The following is a 21,177-nucleotide window of genomic DNA, read 5'->3' on the forward strand; positions in this document are numbered from 1 at the left end:
TAAATCCAGAGTCTATTTGATTCTAGACTAGGTGAAAAGTATGACCAGGTGGACAAGGACAGGGACAGCAACAGGCCCCCCAAACCAGGTACTCCGCAAGTGTGGACCAGGACCTCATCTCCTCCTAAAATTTTAAACTGGAGGAGACTGAGAAAAGTTTTTATGTAAATGTAAGTTTACTAGTATTTTCATTCATTAATAAAGAACAAAATTAGACAATAGTACTTAAATAATTAATATTGCCGAACCAAAATTATAGACCACATTTTCACATTTGCTTTTAAGTGTAAGGGTGTTTGTATTTTTTCCCACATTTTTTTTTTTTTGGTGGCATTTTTTAAATGGAAAAGTGACAGCATAACTAAACTAATTCACATTTTCAAGTATCAACCTTTAGGCTGCCATTATTCTTAATAATGGTACCTGTGAAAAGTAATTTCCATAACTTGGATAGCCTGCCCAAAGCATTTAAAGTATGTCCTGCATGCTTGCTCAGTAAAAGCATTCTAATATAGTTAAACAGACCTACTGAACGGCTCTGTGAAAATGGCCTTTCACAATTCCCTCTAGTGTCTCTTTACTTGGCATTTTTTCATAAACAACCTGTCATAAAATAGCAACAATACTGTAATAAAAAAACTGTTTAGAATTCCTCCATAATTTCAATGATATCTTATTATTAATGAATACACAGTGGGACATTTCCCACTGAAATGAAACGCTGGGAAACACCCCACTGTGTCTTCATCATAATTAATGACAAACCAACATTGTTTCACTACCAGACAGGAACAGCAATGAGGAAGTAGGCCTATTTTGTTTTCAGAAATTCAACCTCCATATTTACAGGGGGTTGTGCCGTTTATAATCTTTAGCCAAACAAATGTCAGATGCTTTCAAACTATCTGAGTATTTTGGGAAGCCATTAAAAGTGTAGGAAAAGGAGGAACATTGAAAGGCCAGAGAGACTAGTGTGACAACCTAGTGTACTTTAGATGTAATCTACATGTTGATACATCAGTACTTCCAAATAAAGTACACACCCCATTTTTTCATTCTAGATTTGAACAGCGTGCCTGTACATGTGTCAGACAGACAAGGCAAAAGCTGGCATAAGTCAGTTTATCCACTCAATGTTTGTTCAACCATAAACTGTGGTTTTCACACAAATGCTATTTTACAGAAACTGTACATGCAAACTGTGGAACATTGCTTAGACTGCAACATTGTCATGCCTAAATAGTTTTCACTCTTTGTATGATATTGAAAGATCATCTATGATAATATGAAGAAATCTCAAATCGCCAAGATGTAAAATTGGAAAAGTGCAAACAATGATCACAGACAGTCATCACAGACAATGATAAGAGCTATCACACTGTACTTGCATGGCTTGGTCTGCACAGAAAGCAGTGAGAAAAGGACTTCCAAGTGTCAGACATTGTCCTCCCTGGGAGTTGGGTAGGAAATGTAGAGGAGTGTTCCCTGCAGAAGTATGGGGGACCTCAGACACGTTGACGTGCCTGCCCTGATCCGCACTCTGCCCTGCAATAACTGGATCTAGGCTATTTGGCCCCAGGCTCTGTAAAGCCTGATAACTATCGTCACTTGGGGCTAGGCTACATCCAGGGACCTGAGTGCTGTGGTAGCATGGATTCATATCATAAATCAGCGTCTCTCCACTGTCCACATCCTGTAAGCCTGTTGGTAGCAGTGGCATGTCCATGGTGGCATCAGTCCCTCTCACACTACCCTTGCAGACCGCCTCACTGAAGCGCTGATTTCTAGTAACAACACTGATACGACTGAGAGGTGCAGACACATTGCTGTCGTCAGAGCCAAAGGTCAGACAGGTGTCTTCCGCTGACCTGGTGGTCTTGGAATCAGAGCAGTCAGACAATTTATATGAAAAATCGGTTAGCAAAGCAGGTGTGCCATTTGTAGACAAATGGAGGCCTGGTTGACCAGTACCAAGACACATTTGTGGAGCATGGCGTGAGATGTCAACATGGCACGGCTGAGTAGAAAATGGAAAGGTCTTGCTTGGTTCTGACTCCTTGAAGCTGCTGGGGGCTGCTGTGCTGGAGTAGGTCAAGTTGTTGTAGCAAGACGAGCCTCCAGAATCCTTCATTAAACTGACAGCATTTACCGGAGGGTCTAAGACAAATGGCTTCTTGGAATTCCCATAGGAATTATCAAGGTTGGGAAAGACTTGTCTCAGGGCCTCTTGACAAAGACTGATTATCTGCACATTATTAAGGGCCGGACTGGTGGGGTCTACGTGAGCATAACCCAGTGAAGAGTAGTCAAGCTCAGAGCAACTGCCTTGCTGGTGTCCACCACTGCTGCCATCCTCCATAAAGGATTTTTTCCTGTTGGTTTAGAAAAAGCAATATGCAGTGAATTAAAGCTTATTTACTATTTTAATGAGTTGAACATACATATATTTTCATATTGCAATGCAGATATTGCAATATAGGCTATTGCATTACATGCTCACCATGATTTTCCTTCTGTTTGGTCCACTTCGGAAGAATCTAAATGGATGGGGGATATAAGAAGTTTGGGAGCATCCAATACCTGTGGTAGATAAACATTACAAAATGCAAGTTCACATATGAAATGTTATTAAAATATGAATGTAATCAAGGTTTTGATGCTGAACAGACTTTTAAGGAGTCTAAGACAGACCTTAGGTACTCCTGGAACCATATGCCCAATCACTGAGTTTGAACATTTAGGAATGTTATCCCACCACTTGGTTTTGAGTCTGAGGAGAGAATAGCAGGATGCAAAATACTGTAGTGCCAATATGAGGATGAATTGAACATAAAGATATACAAGCATTTAAAACAGTGACATTGCGTCATCTACACACCTATGAAGACAACTTACCTCACAACACACCAAAACAGAGCAGTTGTGATGATCACAACAATAATGCAAATTAAAACAATAACAACATTGAACACTCCTTGAGATGATGGAGCTGTGAATCAGAAAAAAGTACAATAAGGTAAATGGTGAAAGCATGAATAAGGTTTGATAAACTGAGTACCATGGTACATGCTCTTTAATCACTTACGACTATTAAATTCTAAGTCTTCACTCCAGTCACTGAAACGGTTACTAAAGTCGGAATAGGTTCTGATCTTCAGAGCATAAACGGTGTTTGGTTCCAAGTCACTGCCAAGTATTTCATGGGAAGTTGATGAGATATTTAGGGACAACTGTAGGTAAAAGGTCAGAGGGAAAACATCTTGTTATAGAAAAGGAAACGGTAGAATGCTGTAATATTGTATATTTCTCATATCACCCTACCCCATCAGTTTGTCCTTTCTTGCTGTAGCTCATTTCGGCAATAAAATTTTTAGAGGGTATATCCTTATAGTTTGTCTTCCATTTGACCCAGATATTCTTATTTTCTGTTATGATCACTTCTTGGATGGTGGGGGCTTTGGGTTTTACTGTATGGGAAACATTGAAAATCTCAATTAAAAGGTGGTGCACATGAATATTCTTTGTAACAGTAATTCAGTTGCAAATAGGAACCTGCACATGTAATGTACAGTAAATAACTTACTGCTGTCTTTGATATAGATTTTTCCAGAAGTCAGTTGCTTCCCAGAATGTGAAAGATTTGCTATAAACACCTCCCCAATAATTAGGGTCATGTTCTTAATAGAGCAGCTACATTTGGAAACCACACTGGAACTCTTCTTGTCTTCAAAAGCACAAAGTTCTTTACATCTGCTGAAAAGGTAGAATAATGCAATGTTGAAAGCTAAAATGGCTGTCTATTGATAAACATAAACAACAGAAACATTTTAAAATTATAAACTTACATTTTCTTTTCATCCAAAATCAATTCCAAGTTGTATCCACTACAGTTAGACTCAGTAGTTAAAAGACAAACCATACTTTTGTCATAGTCATTGAAGCACTGAAGATTTCCATTACTCATTGCTACAAAAAAGTAATCAAGAAAATTATCAACTATGTTATTTTTTGATTAGGCAGCATTCTGAGATTAAAGGCATATTTCTGAACTTTGAAAACCTTTATCCCCTTCCCCAATAAAATGCTATATACAAGTTATCGCTCTGCACCCAGAAGGAGTGTAGTTACAGGTAGCATAATTGTAACAAATGTGAGTCTATAAGAACAGCATGGTAGTTGAATTAACACCTACTCCCTTGCAGGGTCGGACCTAAGAAGAAACCTAGAGAGGAGTTGGACTCTAAGGGGTGGACAGGACTTTTCTGGCGGTCCAAGGTGAACATTAAAAGAGCACATTACATCTTTAGGCCAGGTCAGATGTTCAGATGACCTGCAGGTTAATAAATACACATGGGCTATGTCCAGATGGGCTATATACAGGTGCTGGTCATAAAATCTGAATATCATCAAAAATATTTATTTCAGTAATTCTATTCAAAAAGTGAAACGTGTATATTATATTCATTCATTACACACAGACTGATATTTCAAATGTTTATTTCTTTTAATTGTGATGATTATAACTGACAACTAATGAAAATCCCAAATTCAGTATCTCTGAAAATTAGAATATTACTTAAGACCAATACAAAAAAAATATTTTTAGAAATGTTGGCCAACTGAAAATAATGAACATGAAAAGCATGAGCATGTACAGCACTCAATACTTAGTCGGGGCTCCTTTGGCCTGAATTACTGCAGCAATGCGGCGTGGCATGGAGTCGATCAGTCTGTGGCACTGCTCAGGTGTTATGAGCCCAGGTTGCTCTGATATTGGCCTTCAGCTCTTCTGCATTGTTGGGTCTGGCATATCGCATCTTCCTCTTCACAATACCCCATAGATTTTCTATAGGGTTATGGTAAGGCGAGTTTGCGGGCCAATTAAAAACAGGGATACCATGGTCCTTAAACCAGGTACTGGTAGCTTTGGCACTGTGTGCAGGTGCCAAGTCCTGTTGGAAAATGAAATCTGAATCTCCATAAAGTTGGTCAGCAGCAGGAAGCATGAAGTGCTCTAAAACTTCCAGGTAGATGGCTGCGTTGACCTTGGACCTCAGAAAACACAGTGGACCAACACCAGCAGATGACATGACACCCCAAACCATTACTGACTGTGGAAACTTTACACTGGACTTCAAGCAATGTGGATTTTGTGCCTCTCCTCTCTTCCTCCAGACTCTGGGACTTTAATTTCCAAAGGAAATGCAAAGTGTACTTTAATCAGAGAACATAACTCAGCAGCAGTCCAGTCCATTTGTCTTTAGCCCAGGCGAGACGCTTCTGACGCTGTGTCTTGTTCAAGAGTGGCTTGACACAAGGAATACGACAGCTGAAACCCATGTCTTGCATATGTCTGTGCGTGGTGGTTCTTGAAGCACTGACTCCAGCTGCAGTCCACTCTTTGTGAATCTCCCCCACATTTTTTAATGGGTTTTGTTTCACAATACTCTCCAGGGTGCGGTTATCCCTATTGCTGGTACACTTTTTTCTACCACATCTTTTCCTTCCCTTCACCTCTCAATTAATGTGCTTGGACACAGAGCTCTGTGAACAGCCAGCCTCTTTAGCTATGACCTTGTGTGTCTTGCCCTCCTTGTGCAAGGTGTCAATGGTCGTCTTTTGGACAGCTGTCAAGTCAGAAGTCTTCCCCATGATTGTGTTGCCTACAGAACTAGACTGAGAGACCATTTAAAAGCCTTTGCAGGTGTTTTGGGTTAATTAGCTGATTAGAATGTGGCACCAGGTGTCTTCAATATTGAACCTTTTCACAATATTCAAATTTTCTGAGATACTGATTTTGGATTTTTCATTTGTTGTCAGTTATAATCATCAAAATTAAAAGAAATAAACACTTGAAATAAATCAGTCTGTGTGGAATGAATGTATCCATTATACAAGTTTCACTTTTTGAATGGAATTACTGACATAAATCAACTTCTTGATTATATTCAAATTTTATGACCAGCACCTGTATATACACTCACCTAAAGGATTATTAGGAACACCATACTAATACTGTGTTTGACCCCCTTTCGCCTTCAGAACTGCCTTAATTCTACGTGGCATTGATTCAACAAGGTGCTGAAAGTATTCTTTAGAAATGTTGGCCCATATTGATAGGACAGCATCTTGCAGTTGCTGGAGATTTGTGGGAGGCACATCTAGGGCACGAAGCTCCCATTCCACCACATCCCAAAGATGCTCTATTGGGTTGAGATCTGGTTACTGTGGGGGCCATTTTAGTACAGTGAACTCATTTTTATGTTCAAGAAACCAATTTGAAATTATTCGAGCTTTGTGACATGGTGCATTATCCTGCTGGAGGTAGCCATCAGAGGATGGGTACATGGTGGTCATAAAGGGATGGACATGGTCAGAAAAAATGCTCAGGAAGGCCGTGGCATTTAAACGATGCCCAATTGGCACTAAGGGGCCTAAAGTGTGCCAAGAAAACATCCCCCACACCATTACACCACCACCACCAGCCTGCACAGTGGTAACAAGGCATGATGGATCCATGTTCTCATTCTGTTTACGCCAAATTCTGACTCTACCATCTGAATGTCTCAACAGAAATCGAGACTCATCAGACCAGGCAACAATCTTCCAGTCTTCAACTGTCCAATTTTGGTGAGCTCGTGCAAATTGTAGCCTCTTTTTCCTATTTGTAGTGGAGATGAGTAGTACCCGGTCAGGTCTTCTGCTGTTGTAGCCCATCCGCCTCAAGTTTGTGCGTGTTGTGGCTTCACAAATGCTTTGCTGCATACCTCGGTTGTAACGAGTGGTTATTTCAGTCAAAGTTGCTCTTCTATCAGCTTGAATCAGTCGGCCCATTCTCCTCTGACCTCTAGCATCAACAAGGCATTTTCGCCCACAGGACTGCCGCATACTGGATGTTTTTCCCTTTTCACACCATTCTTTGTAAACCCTAGAAATGGTTGTGCCTGAAAATCCCAGTAACTGAGCAGATTGTGAAATACTCAGACCGGCCCGTCTGGCACCAACAACCATGTCACGCTCAAAATTGCTTAAATCTCCTTTCTTACCCATTCTGACATTCAGTTTGGAGTTCAAGAGATTGCCTTGACCAGGACCACACCCCTAAATGCATTGAAGCAACTGCCATGTGATTGGTTGATTAGATAATTACATTAATGAGAAATTGAACAGGTGTTCCTAATAATCCTTTAGGTGAGTGTATATACATATATACACACTGTGCATATACACAGTATGTAATGTTATGTTACACTTAACCGTGTGCACCTGTGTGATCCTTTGCCCAAACATTAGGTATTCTTGGTCAACTAAGTCTTGTGGGATCAAATGAAATTATATATATCTATAAAAATTATATATATATATATATATATATATATATATATATATATATATATATATATATATATATATATAAAAAAGGTGCAGTGGTATCCAATTTATTTCCTGGAGCTATATGCAGGAAATAATTGGAGACTACTGCACCTTTTTCTTTCCTTTCCAAAAAAGTCAAAAAGGAAGGATTTGAGTGAGGAACAGAAGGGTTAAAATTAAGAGACCACTGCAAATTGAACGCTTCTGTTCCTCACTCAAACTTTCCTTTTCAACTTTTTTGGAAAGGAAAGAAAAAGGTGCATAGGTCTCTTCATTTATATATATATATACACACACACACACACACACACACACACACACACACACACACACACACACACACACACACACACACACACACACACACACAGTGCATATACACAGTAATTAAATATATTTTACATTACTCATATTAATTGTCTAGAATATACCTAAATATATTTCATGATGTTAGCTGTAGGTGCGCAATGTGCCCATCTTGATTTAGTGCATAGGGTAAGCAAATATATATAAATATAGCCTACGAGCTGATCCATCGTCAGTATTGTGGAATAATAATGATGTTTAGGTTAGATGTGAATGGACAAAATCTGACTTTCATTATTGCCTATAGCAGGCTATCTATCAAAAAGTTCTAACATGCGTACATTCTGTGGATTTGTCAGAAAGGCACAATATAGAGTATACAAAAATCTCTTAAAATCTACCCACAAAGATATAGCAAGGCTGCTTACCATCATCAGCATTCACAGTATCCGAGTTTGTGAGCATCATAAGAAATAAGAAATACATTTTCGACGAATAATCGAAAGTAAAGCATATAGGGTAATTAAAATCTGCAATCAGAGAGAGAAATGTTTTCTGTTAGTTGAAATGCCAAAAAGGTTTTGTGTTAGTTTTTAGGCTATTCTATATTTGATTATCCAGTTTCGACAACAATATCAGTACAGGCCAGTGAAATCAATATAATACAGGACTTTGCTTAATGTGTCCACAAAATTGCCAATATATTCTACTTTTTCTCTAGTTTCATTGGCTTAAGACACGGATATTTCTAACATACGCCACTCGCCCGCACAAAGACGGCTTGTAAGTGGTCATTCGTTTACTAAAATAACAAACAAAATAATTATATAAATACTTATCAACGATCTAAAGAGATAACAGTAGTTAGTTTCACTTTACAAAAGCTGCGACAGAGAAACTCGTCATTACTTACTGGAAATTACAGTTCCAGAGCCCAATAGGATTCGGAGAAGACGTAGTCCCTTATTTTCCTATGTTTAATTAAAGTCATTGAATAGGCAGTCCATACCGTCCTTGCGTTGATGACGTCTCCAGATAAAATCTTCCGCTTCACACTATAAAGCAATAAGGTCCGAAGGCGTGGCATACCCGGGCGTAGTTTACCCATAGCGTTTCTCACTAGTGTTCTGCCAGCTGCACTAACGATGACTTCACCTTCGTATTTTAATGAGGAAACTTTCAGAATAATGGCGCCAATGTCAATATATTGCATTGTATAATTCGTTCTAAAGATCGTAAAGTGTAAAGATATTTTTTATAGGTTTTCTAATTAATGCAAAGAGCAAATAATAAAATATTTATATAGGTTTAAAATGAAATAATTTAAACCACAATATTAAAGCATAAAATGTGCAAGACTGTATACCTGAATTTGGCTTATGCAAATTGCCTTATTAAAATGATAAAATAGTAATTCCTCTAATCGGAATTCCTGAAAGAGTGAAATCTAAAGAAAACATACTCATGTGTAGTAATTTTAGGCACGACTCCACATCTCACTTTCCTTCCCAATACTAAAGATATTAGTCCTGTAATTGAACAATATTGCTGAAAAACTAAATCGGAGTTAGTGCTGCCTGCATAATATCCTGCTGCTAGGAGAAAGGTAATGCGTTTCGCTGGGATTCGCGGAAAGAGCCAGGCACGTCCACAGACAAACAGGGACCCAGATAGCCCACCGGATGTCTAAATCTGAAAAACCCGGTCTTCACTCAAGGTGCAAACGTGGTCGGCCAGTGAAAGCCTATGGAGCAAGCCTCTCAAAGTGCCCCAGCTTCAACCGCAACTATACTGACAGAAAAGTTAGTTCCATCAAAACTTGTCAGGAATCGTCTTCAACAAAGGCATATGTAAAATCTCAATGTACTCTTCTTACCATCCGGGTTTTTAATTTGTTCCTCTATCAACAAAGTTGTTACAAACCATTTTGTACAAGAAAACTGATTCATTCATGTTTTGTCAAGACACAAAAAACAATGGATTAATTATAATGAAACCTTATAGCCCTACATAGTTAATATACAGTTAAAGGAATTTTTGATTCTGGGGCTTTTGTTCTGAGTATCTAGCATAATCCTGGACTGTAGAGCCATATTTCTTTGGAATTATTATTGTGTGTTAGATATTTTTTTAAAGGAAGCCTCTCCTTGGGTTACAAAGGAATTCAAAGATGATTCAACATTTTCTAGATGAACAAGAATAGTGGCAACCAAATGTGTGGAAATAAAATTAGCCATCATTTGGTGGTTTGGTGAATTAGAGGAGGTTATCTGTAGACTGCAACTCGGGGGCATAACTTAATATGGGGGTTCCGTAATATTAAGTTACGCACATTGATGGTTTCCATTAGTGTGTTGTTTTTGATTTAGTGCATGCGTTTATGAAGGAAGAATTACAGGGTCTATTACGAAGATTTCGGTAAGTGCATCCATTTTACAAACTCTAGCTATATATTTAGGGATCGTTAACGTCTTCACTAAGATCGCTTATCTACTAAATTCTTGAATCTGTGATTCGAATAGCTTGAAAACAGAAAACACATCTCTTATAGCTGCTTTTTAAGATAAGTAGCTACGCAATGTTTAATACTGTTGAAGACATTCATGGATGAAATAGACAAAAGATGAGGATTCCTATAAGCTGTCTTTAAACCATCAGCTAATGCTGGTTTCCACACAACAAAAATAACAAGATCCAGAAAATACAATATAGTTTGATGTGACAAGAAACATTAGTTGTTTAGCCAGAGTAAACTGGACAGTGTTTCAGAAGTGTTCACCTGGCCATACAACATGATAGGATGAAACCAATGCCTACAGAATCTGGGCAAAGCTGAATACACATTACATAAAGAAACCGTACAGTTTTGTCGGTGTCGGAATATAATGTTTTGAATATTTGATCGGGTGATTAAATGTTTAATTATCTAACTGGCATATCATTTAATTTTGTATTTTTTGGTTATGCAATTAACTTCATGCTTTTGGACTACATTAATTTACTTTTAGAAATGTCTGTTGTGTTCTTTTGGAACTGTTCTACTTGTAATTTATGTTATTGAATCAATTTTTAGGATAAGGGTTAAATTAAACCTCAGATAATCAATTCCAAGACATGTAACACTTATATTCCTCCCAACAATGTTTTAAGTCCATAACCATGTCATTATTCTGGAATAAAAATGTGCTTGTTCCAGGCAGCCCCAGGAAAAAAATATATTTCTGTAAACAGATGTTGACCTGACATCTACATGATGCAAATTGAAACTTTGCCACCATTCTGCAACAGGCTACAGAAAATTCAACACTTTCAGTTACCAATTACCAATCAACTTTCTAGAACATAACTGTTAAATTAACAGTGCAAGTCAAAGGAAGGAGAATCCATTACAATGATTTGTATGAAAACTGGTCAGATCTACACAGCAGAACACACAGGTCTCAGCAAAGGACCTTCAGAACAGTTTACCAGACACTGAAATTGTTGCTCACAGGTCCACTGCACAATGTACCTTACACAGCATGTTCACATTTGTGTAATATGTTGAATCTATGGAAAATGCATAAATGATAATCCTGTATAAACATGTTCGCAAGGGAGGCCTGTTTCACTATGTAACATGTAGAGCTCAGATCAACTATAATGTAACTGCAATAAGTAGCATTCTCAACCATCAACCTCCTAATGATGGCTCTATACTGTATCACATATACTGTGGATATATAAAAGTCTACACACCCCTGTTAAAATGCCAGGTTCTTGTGATGTAAAAGAATTAAACAAAGATAAATCTTGTCAGAAATGTTTCCACCTTTAATGTGACCTATAACATGAACAATTCAATTAAAAAACAAACTGAAAACTTTGAGGGGGAAAAACAAGAAATAAAAACTTACAATAACCTGGTTGCATAAGTGTGCACACCCTTAAACTAATAACTTGTTGAAGCACCTTTTGATTTTATTACAGCAATCCGTCTTTTTGGGTAGGAGTCTATTAGCATGGCACATCTTAACGTGGCAGTATTTTCCCATTCTTCTTTGCAAAAGCGCTCCAAATCTGTCAGATTGCAAGGACATCTCCTGTGCACAGCCCTCTTCAGATCACCCCACAGATGTTCAATTGATTCAGGTCTGGGCTCTGGCTGGGCCATTCCAAAACGTTTATCTTCTTCTGGTGAAGCCATGCTTTTGTGGATTTGGTTGTGTGCTTTGTGTGATTGTCATGCTGAAAGGTGAACTTCCTCTTCATCTTTCTTACGGACACTTGAAGTTTTTGTGCCAAAATTGTCTGGTATTTGGAACTGTTCATAATTCCCTCCACCCTGACTAAGGCCCCAGTTCCAGCGGAAGAAAAAACAGCCCCAAAGCATGATGCTGCCACCACCATGCTTCACTGGGGGTATGGTGTTCTGTGGGTGATGTGCAGTGATTTTTTCTTTGCACCAAACATACCTTTTGGAATTATGGCCAAAAAGTTCAACCTTGGTTTCATCAGACCATAACACATTTTCTTAATGTTTGTTTTTGCAAACTTCAGACGGGCTTGTATATTTTTCTTTGTAGGAAAAGGCTTCCGTCTTGCCACCCTACCCCATAGCCCATTCATATGAAGAATACCGGAGATTGTTGTCACATGTAGCACACAGCCAGTACTTGCCAGAAATTCCTGCAGTTCCTTTAATGTTGCTGTAGGCCTCTTGGAAGCGTCCCTGACCAGTCTTCTTTTTATCTTTTCATCAATTTGAGGGACGTTCAGTTCTTTATAATGTCTCTGTTGTGCCATATTTTCTCTAATTGACGATGATTGTCTTCACTGTGTTCCATGGTATATCTAATGCTTTGGACATTCTTTGGACCCTTCACCTGACATATATCTTTCAACAATGAGATCCCTCTCATGCTTTGGAAGCTCTCTGTGGACCATGGTTTTCCTCTGAGATACAACTAAGAAAATGTCAGGAAAATCCTACTAGAACAGCTGAACTTTATTTGGGATGAATCAGAGTCTCTTTAAATGATGGCAGGTGTGTAATGACTTCTATTTAACATGAGTTTGAATGTGATTGGTTAATTCTGAACACAGCCACAGCCCCAGAGGATGTGCACACTTATGCTACCAGGTTATTGTAAGGTTTTTATTTTTTGAAGATTTCAGTTTGTTTTCTATTTAGTTGTTCACATTATGTCACATTAAAAGTGGAAAATGCTCTGACATGATTTATCTGTCTCATTCTTTTACATCACAAAAACCTGGCATTTTAACAGGGGTGTGTAGACTTTTTATATCCACTGTATACTACTATAAAATATTATGCAGATCAATAAGATCTTGCAGGAAACCAAAATCATGCACAATGTGAAATTACATTTCTGATATATGGAGTGAAAGTAAAAAAAAACCTATGTACAAACGAGGAAGAGGAGGAATTACCCTGCCCAGAGGAAGCCCGGGGCCCCCGTCTGGAGCCAGGCCCAGAGGGAGGGTTTGCCCGCCTGGTGGCCGGGTTTGCCATGGAGCCCGGTCGGGCATAGCCCAAAAAAGCAATGTGGCACCCCCCTCTCCATCCTATGGGCCCACCACTGATGATGATTGTCTTCACTGTGGGAGGAACCGATGGGGTCGGGTGCGCTGCCATATGGGTGGCAGTGAAGGCCAGGGGCCTCAACGGACCAGACCCGGGCGGCAGGGGCCGGCTCTGGGGATGTGGAACGTCACCTCCCTGTGGGGGAAGGAGACGGAACTTGTGGGGGAGGTGGAGCGCTATCGGTTAGATTTACATCCACGCACAGTCTCGGTTCTGGAACCTACGGAAGAGGATTAGTGCCAAGCAATAATAAAAAAAATAAAACCATCTCAAGATTAAAGTCATTATAATGCGAGATTAAACTCGTTACATTTTTTTGAAAAAAGTCAAAATACAATCTTGAGAATAAACTAATTAAATATAGAGAATAAAGTTTAATAATCCGTCTTATGGTATCCTGGGAAACCACAAAACCTCAATGAATCGCGCGTAGGTGAAGCCAGCGATAACCTTGCATTTGTCCACTGGTTGTCAATTCATGTTGGACAAAAGCGAGTACATCACGCAAATTGGATAGATTTTTTCTTCTAAAAAGACCTAGCCGCTTACAAATTCTCTTTAAAGTTTGTATGGTAATTATAATTCATCATAATCATAATTAGCAAAGTTGATAGTATTTCTTTGTTACTGAAAGAAAGTCTATAATATAGCTTGACTAATTGATCCAACTCTGCCATGTCCTCCATCAGTAGGCTATGCAATGCACACTGATCGAATGCGTTATTCTCTACATTTAATTTCGACTTTTATTCTCTATATTTAATGAGTTTATTCTCAAGATCATATTTCGACTTTTTTCTCGAAATATAACGAGTTTTTTTTTAAACACAACGACTTTATTCTTGATATTTAATCAGTTTATTCTCAAGATTGTATTTAGACTTTTTTCTCCAAACATAACAAGTTTTTTCTCGAAACACAAATAATTTATTCTTGATATTTTAATGAGTTTATTTTCAAGATTGTATTTAGACTTTTTTCTCAAAACATACGTTTTTTCTCAAAACACAACTAAGTTATTCTCGATATTTAATGAGTTTATTCTCAAGATTGTATTTAGACTTTTTTTCTCAAAATGTTACGAGTTTAATCTTGCATTATAATGACTTTAATGTCGAGATGGTTTTATTTTTTTATTATTGCTTGGCACTAATCCTCTTCCGTAGGAACCATACTCCTGGATAGGGGATGGACTTTATTCTTCAATGGAGTTGCCCAGGGTGTGAGACGCCGGGTGGGGGTTGGGATACTCACAAGCCCCCGACTGAGTGCCGCTATGTTGGAGTTTACCCCAGTGGATGAGAGGGTCGCCTCCCTATGCCTATAGGGTTGTGGGGGAGGAATCTCTGACTGTTGTTTGTGCATATGCCCCGAACAGCAGTTTGGAGTATTTGGCCTTCTTGGAGACCCTGAATGGAGTCCTGTATGGGGCTCCAGTAGGGGACTCCATAATTCTGGGGTGGGACTTCAACGCACACCTGGGCAATGATGGAGACACCCGGAGAGGCGTTATAAGGAGGAACGGCCTCCCTGATCTTAACTCGAGTGGTCGTTTGTTGTTAGAGTTCTGTGCTAGTCATGGATTATCTATAACGAACACCATGTTCGAACATAAGAATGCTCATAAGTGTACGTGGTACCAGAGCACCCTAGGCAGAAGGTCGATGATTGATTTAGTGATCGGATCTGAGACCGTATGTTTTGGACACTCTGGTAAAGAGAGGGGTGGAGCTGTCAACCGATCACCATCTGGTGGTGAGTTGGGTCAGGGGGTGGGGGAAGACTCTGGACAGACCGGGAAAGCCCAAACAGGTAGTGCGGGTGAACTGGGAACGTCTGGAGGAGGCCCCCGTCCGAAAGATCTTCAACTCACACCTCCGGCGGAGCTTTTCTGGCATCCCTGTGGAGGTTGGGGGCATTGAACTTGAGTGGTCGATGTTCAAAGCCTCCATTGCCGAAGCTGCGGCGGGGAGCTGTGGTCTAAAGGCCTTAGGTGCATCAAGGGGCGGTAACCCTCGAACACCCTGGTGGAAACCGGTGGTCAGCGAAGCCATCTAATTGAAGAAGGATGCCTTCCGGGATGTTATCCCGGAGGACTCCGGAGACGGTTGCAGTGTACCGACAGACCCGAAGGGCTGCAACCTCTGCTGTGAAAGAGGCAAAACAGCGGGTGTGGGAGGAGTTTGGGGAAGCCATGGAGAAGGACTTTCGGTCGGCACCAAGGTGCTTCTGGAAAACCGTCTGCCACCTCTGGAGGCTGATGGGGAAGCATCGTCAATCTCCATGGCAGAAGTCACTGAGGTAGTCAAACAAATCCACAGTGGCAAAGCTCTGGAGATTGACGAGATCCGTCGAGAAATTTTGAAAGCTTTGTCTTGGATGACATGCCTCTTCAACATTGCGTGGGAGTCAGGGAAAGTGCCAAAGGAGTGGCGGACCGGGGTGGTGGTTCCCCAAAAAGGGGGACCAGAGGGTGTGTGCCAATTACAGGGTTATCACTCATCTCAGCCTCCCTGGGAAAGTCTACTCAAAAGTACTGGAAAAGAGGGTTCGGCAGATAGTCGAACCTCAGATTGAAGAGGAACAATGCAGATTCCGTCCTGGTTGCGGAACAACCGACCGGCTCTTTACTCTTGCAAGGATCCTGGAGGTGGCCTGGGAATATGCCCATCCAGTCTACATATGTTTTGTGGATCTGGAGAAGGCGTATGACCGGGTCTCTCTGGAGATTCTGTGGGAGGTGAGGAGTATGGGGTGAGGAGGTCCCTTCTGAGGGCTATCCAATCCCTGTAGGTCCAAAGTGAGAGCTGTGTTCAGTAGTAAGTCGGACTCATTCCAGGTGGGGGTTGGCTGCACTTTGTCACCAATCCTGTTTGTAACTTTTATGGACAGGATATCGAGACGTAGTCGGAGTGGGGAGGGGTTGCAGTTCGGTTGGCTGGGGATCTCATCCCTGTTTTTTGCGGATGATGTGGTCCTGATGGCATCATCGGTCTGTGACCTTCAGCACTCACTGGACCGGTTCGCAGCCGAGTGCGAAGCGGTTGGGATGAGGATTAGCACCTCTAAATCTGAGGCCATGGTTCTCAGCAGGAAACCAATGGAGTGCCTCCTCCGGGTAGGGAATGAATCGTTACCCCAAGTAAAGGAGTTCAAGTATCTCTGGGTCTTGTTCGTGAGTGAGGGGACAATGGAGCGGGAGATTGGCCCGGAGAATCGAAGCAGCGGGGCGGTATTGCATTCGGTTTACCGCACCGTTGTGACGAAAAGGGAGCTGAGCCGGAAGGCAAAGCTCTCGATATACCGGTCAATTTTCGTTCCTACCCTCACCTATGGTCATGAAGGCTGGGTCATGACAGAAAGAACTAGATCGCGAGTACAAGCAGCTGAAATGGGTTTTCTCTGAAGGCTGGCTGGCTTCTCCCTTAGAGATCCGTGAGGAACTCTGAGTAGACCCGCTGCTCCTTTGCATCGAAAGGAGTGTTGTGGAAATTTCTTTATACAATGTATTCTCACTGACTAAAGGACTGAGTCCCACTGTTTAGATAGGTAGAGGAATGTGGGGGATCTAGTATTTGCCAAGGGGGAATCATTGACTGGTATCAGCTGATGAAATGGTGACTCTTTATCTCCTTATCTGTATAAACTCACCAGGGCATCTATTGTCTGTTCGGGTTCAGTTGGAACCCTTAGAGTTGAAGAAGGTATTTAGGGCAGGAAGGAGAGCTGTCCTTTGTGTGATCATCATCATCATCATCTTCTTCCGCTTCATCCGGAGCCGGGTCGCGGGGGCAGCAGTCTAAGCAGGGATGCCCAGACTTTGTGTGATGTTTTGGTTATAATGGAACAAAGGGAATGTGTTTGATTGACATGAGACAGATGGCAGCATCTTACCACACCCCTTTTTCCTATGTGATATATACAGTTGAATGAGCTATACTGAGTTAGAGACTATTCACTGTTACTTTGTAACCTGCGTATTCTCTCCTTGCAAGTTTTATTAAAACCGTTTATTGCGCAATTGATTTCTCCTGTCTTACCTACCATTTTCATAGAACAATTTGGATTTTAGAAATTGCCATCACAGGAGCCAGTTGAGGTGGTTCGGGCATCTGGTAAGGATGCCCCAGGACGTCTCCCTAGGGAGGTGTTCCAGGCACGTCCAGCTGGGAGGAGACCTCGGGGTAGGCCCAGGACTAGGTGGAGAGATTATATTTCGACACTGGCCTGGGAACGCCTCGGGATCCCCCAGTCAGAGCTGGCAAATGTGGCTCGGGAAAGGGAAGTTTGGGGTCCCCTGCTGGAGCTGCTGCCCCGGCGACCCGATACCGGATAAGCGGATGAAGATGAGATAAATGGAGTATAAATAAACAAAGAACTCAACATGAAAGATCAAAATGCATTTAATTGAATTTACAATTGAACAATTCAAAGGAAACACTCAAATAAATAATATACAGTACAACGTTGTACATGCTTTTCACAGTTCAGTGATGTTCATGTACCTGAAAAGGATATACAATATTACATTCTGGATCACATACAGCTCCGGAAAAATGTAAGAGAAAACTGCCCCTTTTTTTTTCCTTTCCAAAAAAGATGAAAAGGATAATTATTTTGAGTGAGGAACAGAAGCGTTCAATATGTAGTGGTCTCTTAATTTTAAACCTTCTGTTCCTCACTCAAAACCTTTCTTGCAGTGGTCTCTTAATTTTTTCCGGAGCTGTATATTTTCTGAGTACTAATAGTAAAAAATTGTAATGGCATTTACTCTCTTGAGCAATAATTCAGTGTTATTTTTTTTTCATAGTCCTCTTTTAAAATAAACAAACTTGGTGCATACATATGCCATATGAAGATTTACTGAAGGGGCTATTCAGAACAAGTAGGCTTGTATATTTATTTCAAAATAAGTTTGGGGTGAAATATATTTGAAAAATATTTCAATTACTTTTTCAATCAATGAAATTATATATTAACAATTTGAAAAAATCTGGGGCACTCCACGATAAGTATAAAAAGCCTTATGCCTTGATGAAGATTTTGTAGTCGAAACAGACATGTAGCCAGTGTTTAATACAGGTCTTTTATACTTATTGTGGGAGTGCCTCAGGTTTTTTCCCTTTCTTCTTTTACATTTTTGTAATATCCACTGTATCTTGGTGGTAATGTTCTTCTCTGTATATTATTTTAATTGTATTGTTCACATCAAGCGGCGTTTATGCTCATCATTCATTTTCTTTCTGAGTGAAGCTCGGATCACCTTGCTTGGTATCCCCTCAAATTTTCCTTGCACAATATCTACAATTACAGTGGGGCAAAAAAGTATTTAGTCAGCCACCAATTGTGCATATTCTCCCACTTAAAAAGATGAGAGAGGCCTGTAATTTTCATCATAGGTACACTTCAACTATGAGAGACAAAATGAGGAAAAGAAATCCAGAAAATCACATTGTAGGATTTTTTATGAATTTATTGGTAAATTATGCTGGAAAATAAGCATTTGGTCAATAACAAAAGTTCATCTCAGTACTTTATATACCCTTTGTTGGCAATAACAGAGGTCAAATGTTTTCTGTAAGTCTTCACAAGGTTTTCACACACTGTTGCTGGTATTTTGGCCCATTCCTTCATGCAGATCTCCTCTAGAGCAGTGATGTTTTGGGGCTGTCGCTGGGCAACATAGACTTTCAACTCCCTCCAAAGATTTTCTATGGGGTTGAGATCTGGTGACTGGCTAGGCCACTCCAGGACCTTGAAATGCTTCTTACGAAGCCACTCCTTCGTTGCCCGGGCGGTGTGTTCATTGTCATACTGAAAGACCCAGCCACGGTTCATCTTCAATGCCTTTGCTGATGGAAGGAGGTTTTCACTCAAAATCTCATGAAACATGGCCCCATTCATTCTTTCCTTTACACGAATCAGTCGTCCTGGTCCCTTTGCAGAAAAACAGCCCCAAAGCATGATGTTTCCACCCCCATGCTTCCCAGTAGGTATGGTGTTCTTTGGATGCAACTCAGCATTCTTTCTCCACCAAACACGACAAGTTCAATTTTGGTTTAATCTGACCATATGACATTCTCCCAATCCTCTTCTGGATCATCCAAATGCTCTCTAGCAAACCTCAGACAGGCCTGGACATGTACTGGCTTAAGCAGGGGGACACGTCTGGCACTGCAGGATTTGAGTCCCTGGCGGGGTAGTGTGTTACTGATGATAGCCTTTGTTACTTTGGTCCCAGCTCTCTGCAGGTCATTAACTAGGTTCCCCAAGGGTGAGATCTTGCTTGGAGCCCCGGATCGAGGGAGATTATCAGTGGTCTTGTATGTCTTCCATTTTCTTATAATTGCTCCCACAATTGATTTCTTCACACCAAGCTGCTTACCTATTGCAGATTCAGTCTTCCCAGCCTGGTTCAGGTCTACAATTTTGTTTCTGGTGTCCTTTGACAGCTCTTTGGTCTTGGCCATAGTGGAGTTTGGAGTGTGACTGTTTCAGGTTGTGGACAGGTGTCTTTTATACTGATAAGTTGAAACAGGTGCCATTAATACAGGTAACGAGTGGAGGACAGAGGAGCCTCTTAAAGAAGAAGTTAGAGCCAGGTCTGTGAGAGCCAGAAATCTTGCTTGTTTGTAGGTGACCAAATACTTATTTTACAGAGGAATTTACCAATAAATTAATAAAAAATCCTACAAAGTGATTTTCTTTTCTCATCTTGTCTCATAGTTGAAGTGTACCTATGATGAAAATAACAGTCCTCCCTCATCTTTTTAAGTGGGAGAACTTGCACAATTGGTGGCTGACTAAATACTTTATTTCAAGAACTTGCACAATTGGTGGCTGACTAAATACTTTATTTCAAGAACTTGCACAATTGGTGGCTGACTAAATACTTTTTTGCCCCACTGTACAACATAAACACAAAAACTAAATGTTGAGATACCAGTAATAAAATATTACAAAAATATCATGATGGGATACAATAATTGGAATAAACACTTCATGCCCAAAATTTTACCATGGTCGACCATGACTTTCCTCCTCTGCCACAGGCCAACAACGTATCAAAACTTATACCAAGGTTTCGGGTTTTGATGTCTTCAGCTTTAACCAGGATAGAAAAGGAGGTTTTATTGTCTATGTATGTAAAAATGATATAATGGATAACAAAACAACACAGCTAAACAAGGGAAGGAGGGCAGCAGGTGAAAGGGGTAGGAGTAGGGTAATCATTGACTGGTATCAGCTGATGAAATGGTTACTCTTTATCTCCTTATCTGTATAAACTCACCAGGGCATCTATTGTCTGCTACAAAAACCACTGGGCAACAGCTGCTGGCGTCTAACCTATTGTGTATAACAGCAGGTTACCTATGGGTATATGTAAACCTCAGGGTGTCTTCTTTACCCTACTCCATAGAGGTCTGGGATAAGGACAATGTTTACACATACACAGGTATAAACACCTCTCTTCCACTCACACAAACAATCAATCTAACCTACTCTAACCCTAACACAAACTCTGATTCTAATACATAAGATCTCTCACTCTCTGGAACAAAATGCCAAGCTAACCAAACACAAACTAAGGACTTTATAGGGCGGTGAGTAATTCAGGATTGGCTGGTGGAGATCGATGGCCACGCCCACATCATCAGCAGCAACTTACCGCATCTGGGGAGGGTACAGAGAAGAGACAGCACACACAGAGACAGTACACACAAAAGAGACTGTACACAGAGGACGTAACAAGATACGATAAAAATGTTTTAAATGTTACACAAGACAGATGGGCAACAACTTACCACACTCCATCTAACATTTGAAATAAATACGGATTGTTCATGTCTTACGGCAGAGACTCCTCGGACGATTATGTTGGTAAGCGTTTGACGCGTCTCTCTTATTTG

General features: G+C 40.5%; 1 protein-coding gene across 4 annotated transcripts; it reads right to left on the reverse strand.

The window, feature by feature from the left end:
- Window positions 1–313: 313 nt before the first annotated feature.
- Window positions 314–8,723, reverse strand: il4r.1 (interleukin 4 receptor, tandem duplicate 1). Of its 4 annotated transcripts, none has more exons than XM_013135937.4 (10): window positions 8,594–8,723; window positions 8,109–8,210; window positions 3,846–3,966; window positions 3,584–3,750; window positions 3,322–3,467; window positions 3,086–3,230; window positions 2,896–2,989; window positions 2,692–2,770; window positions 2,501–2,580; window positions 314–2,372 (listed from the first exon to the last, which is right to left on the reverse strand). In XM_013135937.4, exons 2-10 carry the CDS (start codon window positions 8,164–8,166, stop codon window positions 1,352–1,354), a joined length of 1,911 nt encoding a protein of 636 aa, XP_012991391.3. In that variant the 5' UTR covers window positions 8,167–8,210; window positions 8,594–8,723; the 3' UTR covers window positions 314–1,351. The 4 variants fall into 4 exon arrangements, with proteins under 4 accessions (XP_012991391.3, XP_012991390.3, XP_019906879.3 ...); XM_013135936.4 differs by having other exon boundaries at window positions 3,584–3,753; XM_020051320.3 differs by lacking the exons at window positions 3,846–3,966; window positions 8,594–8,723 and having other exon boundaries at window positions 3,584–3,753; window positions 8,109–8,194.
- Window positions 8,724–21,177: the final 12,454 nt, after the last annotated feature.

Source organism: Esox lucius, chromosome 11, assembly GCF_011004845.1.
Source record: "Esox lucius isolate fEsoLuc1 chromosome 11, fEsoLuc1.pri, whole genome shotgun sequence".
NCBI lineage: Eukaryota > Metazoa > Chordata > Actinopteri > Esociformes > Esocidae > Esox > Esox lucius.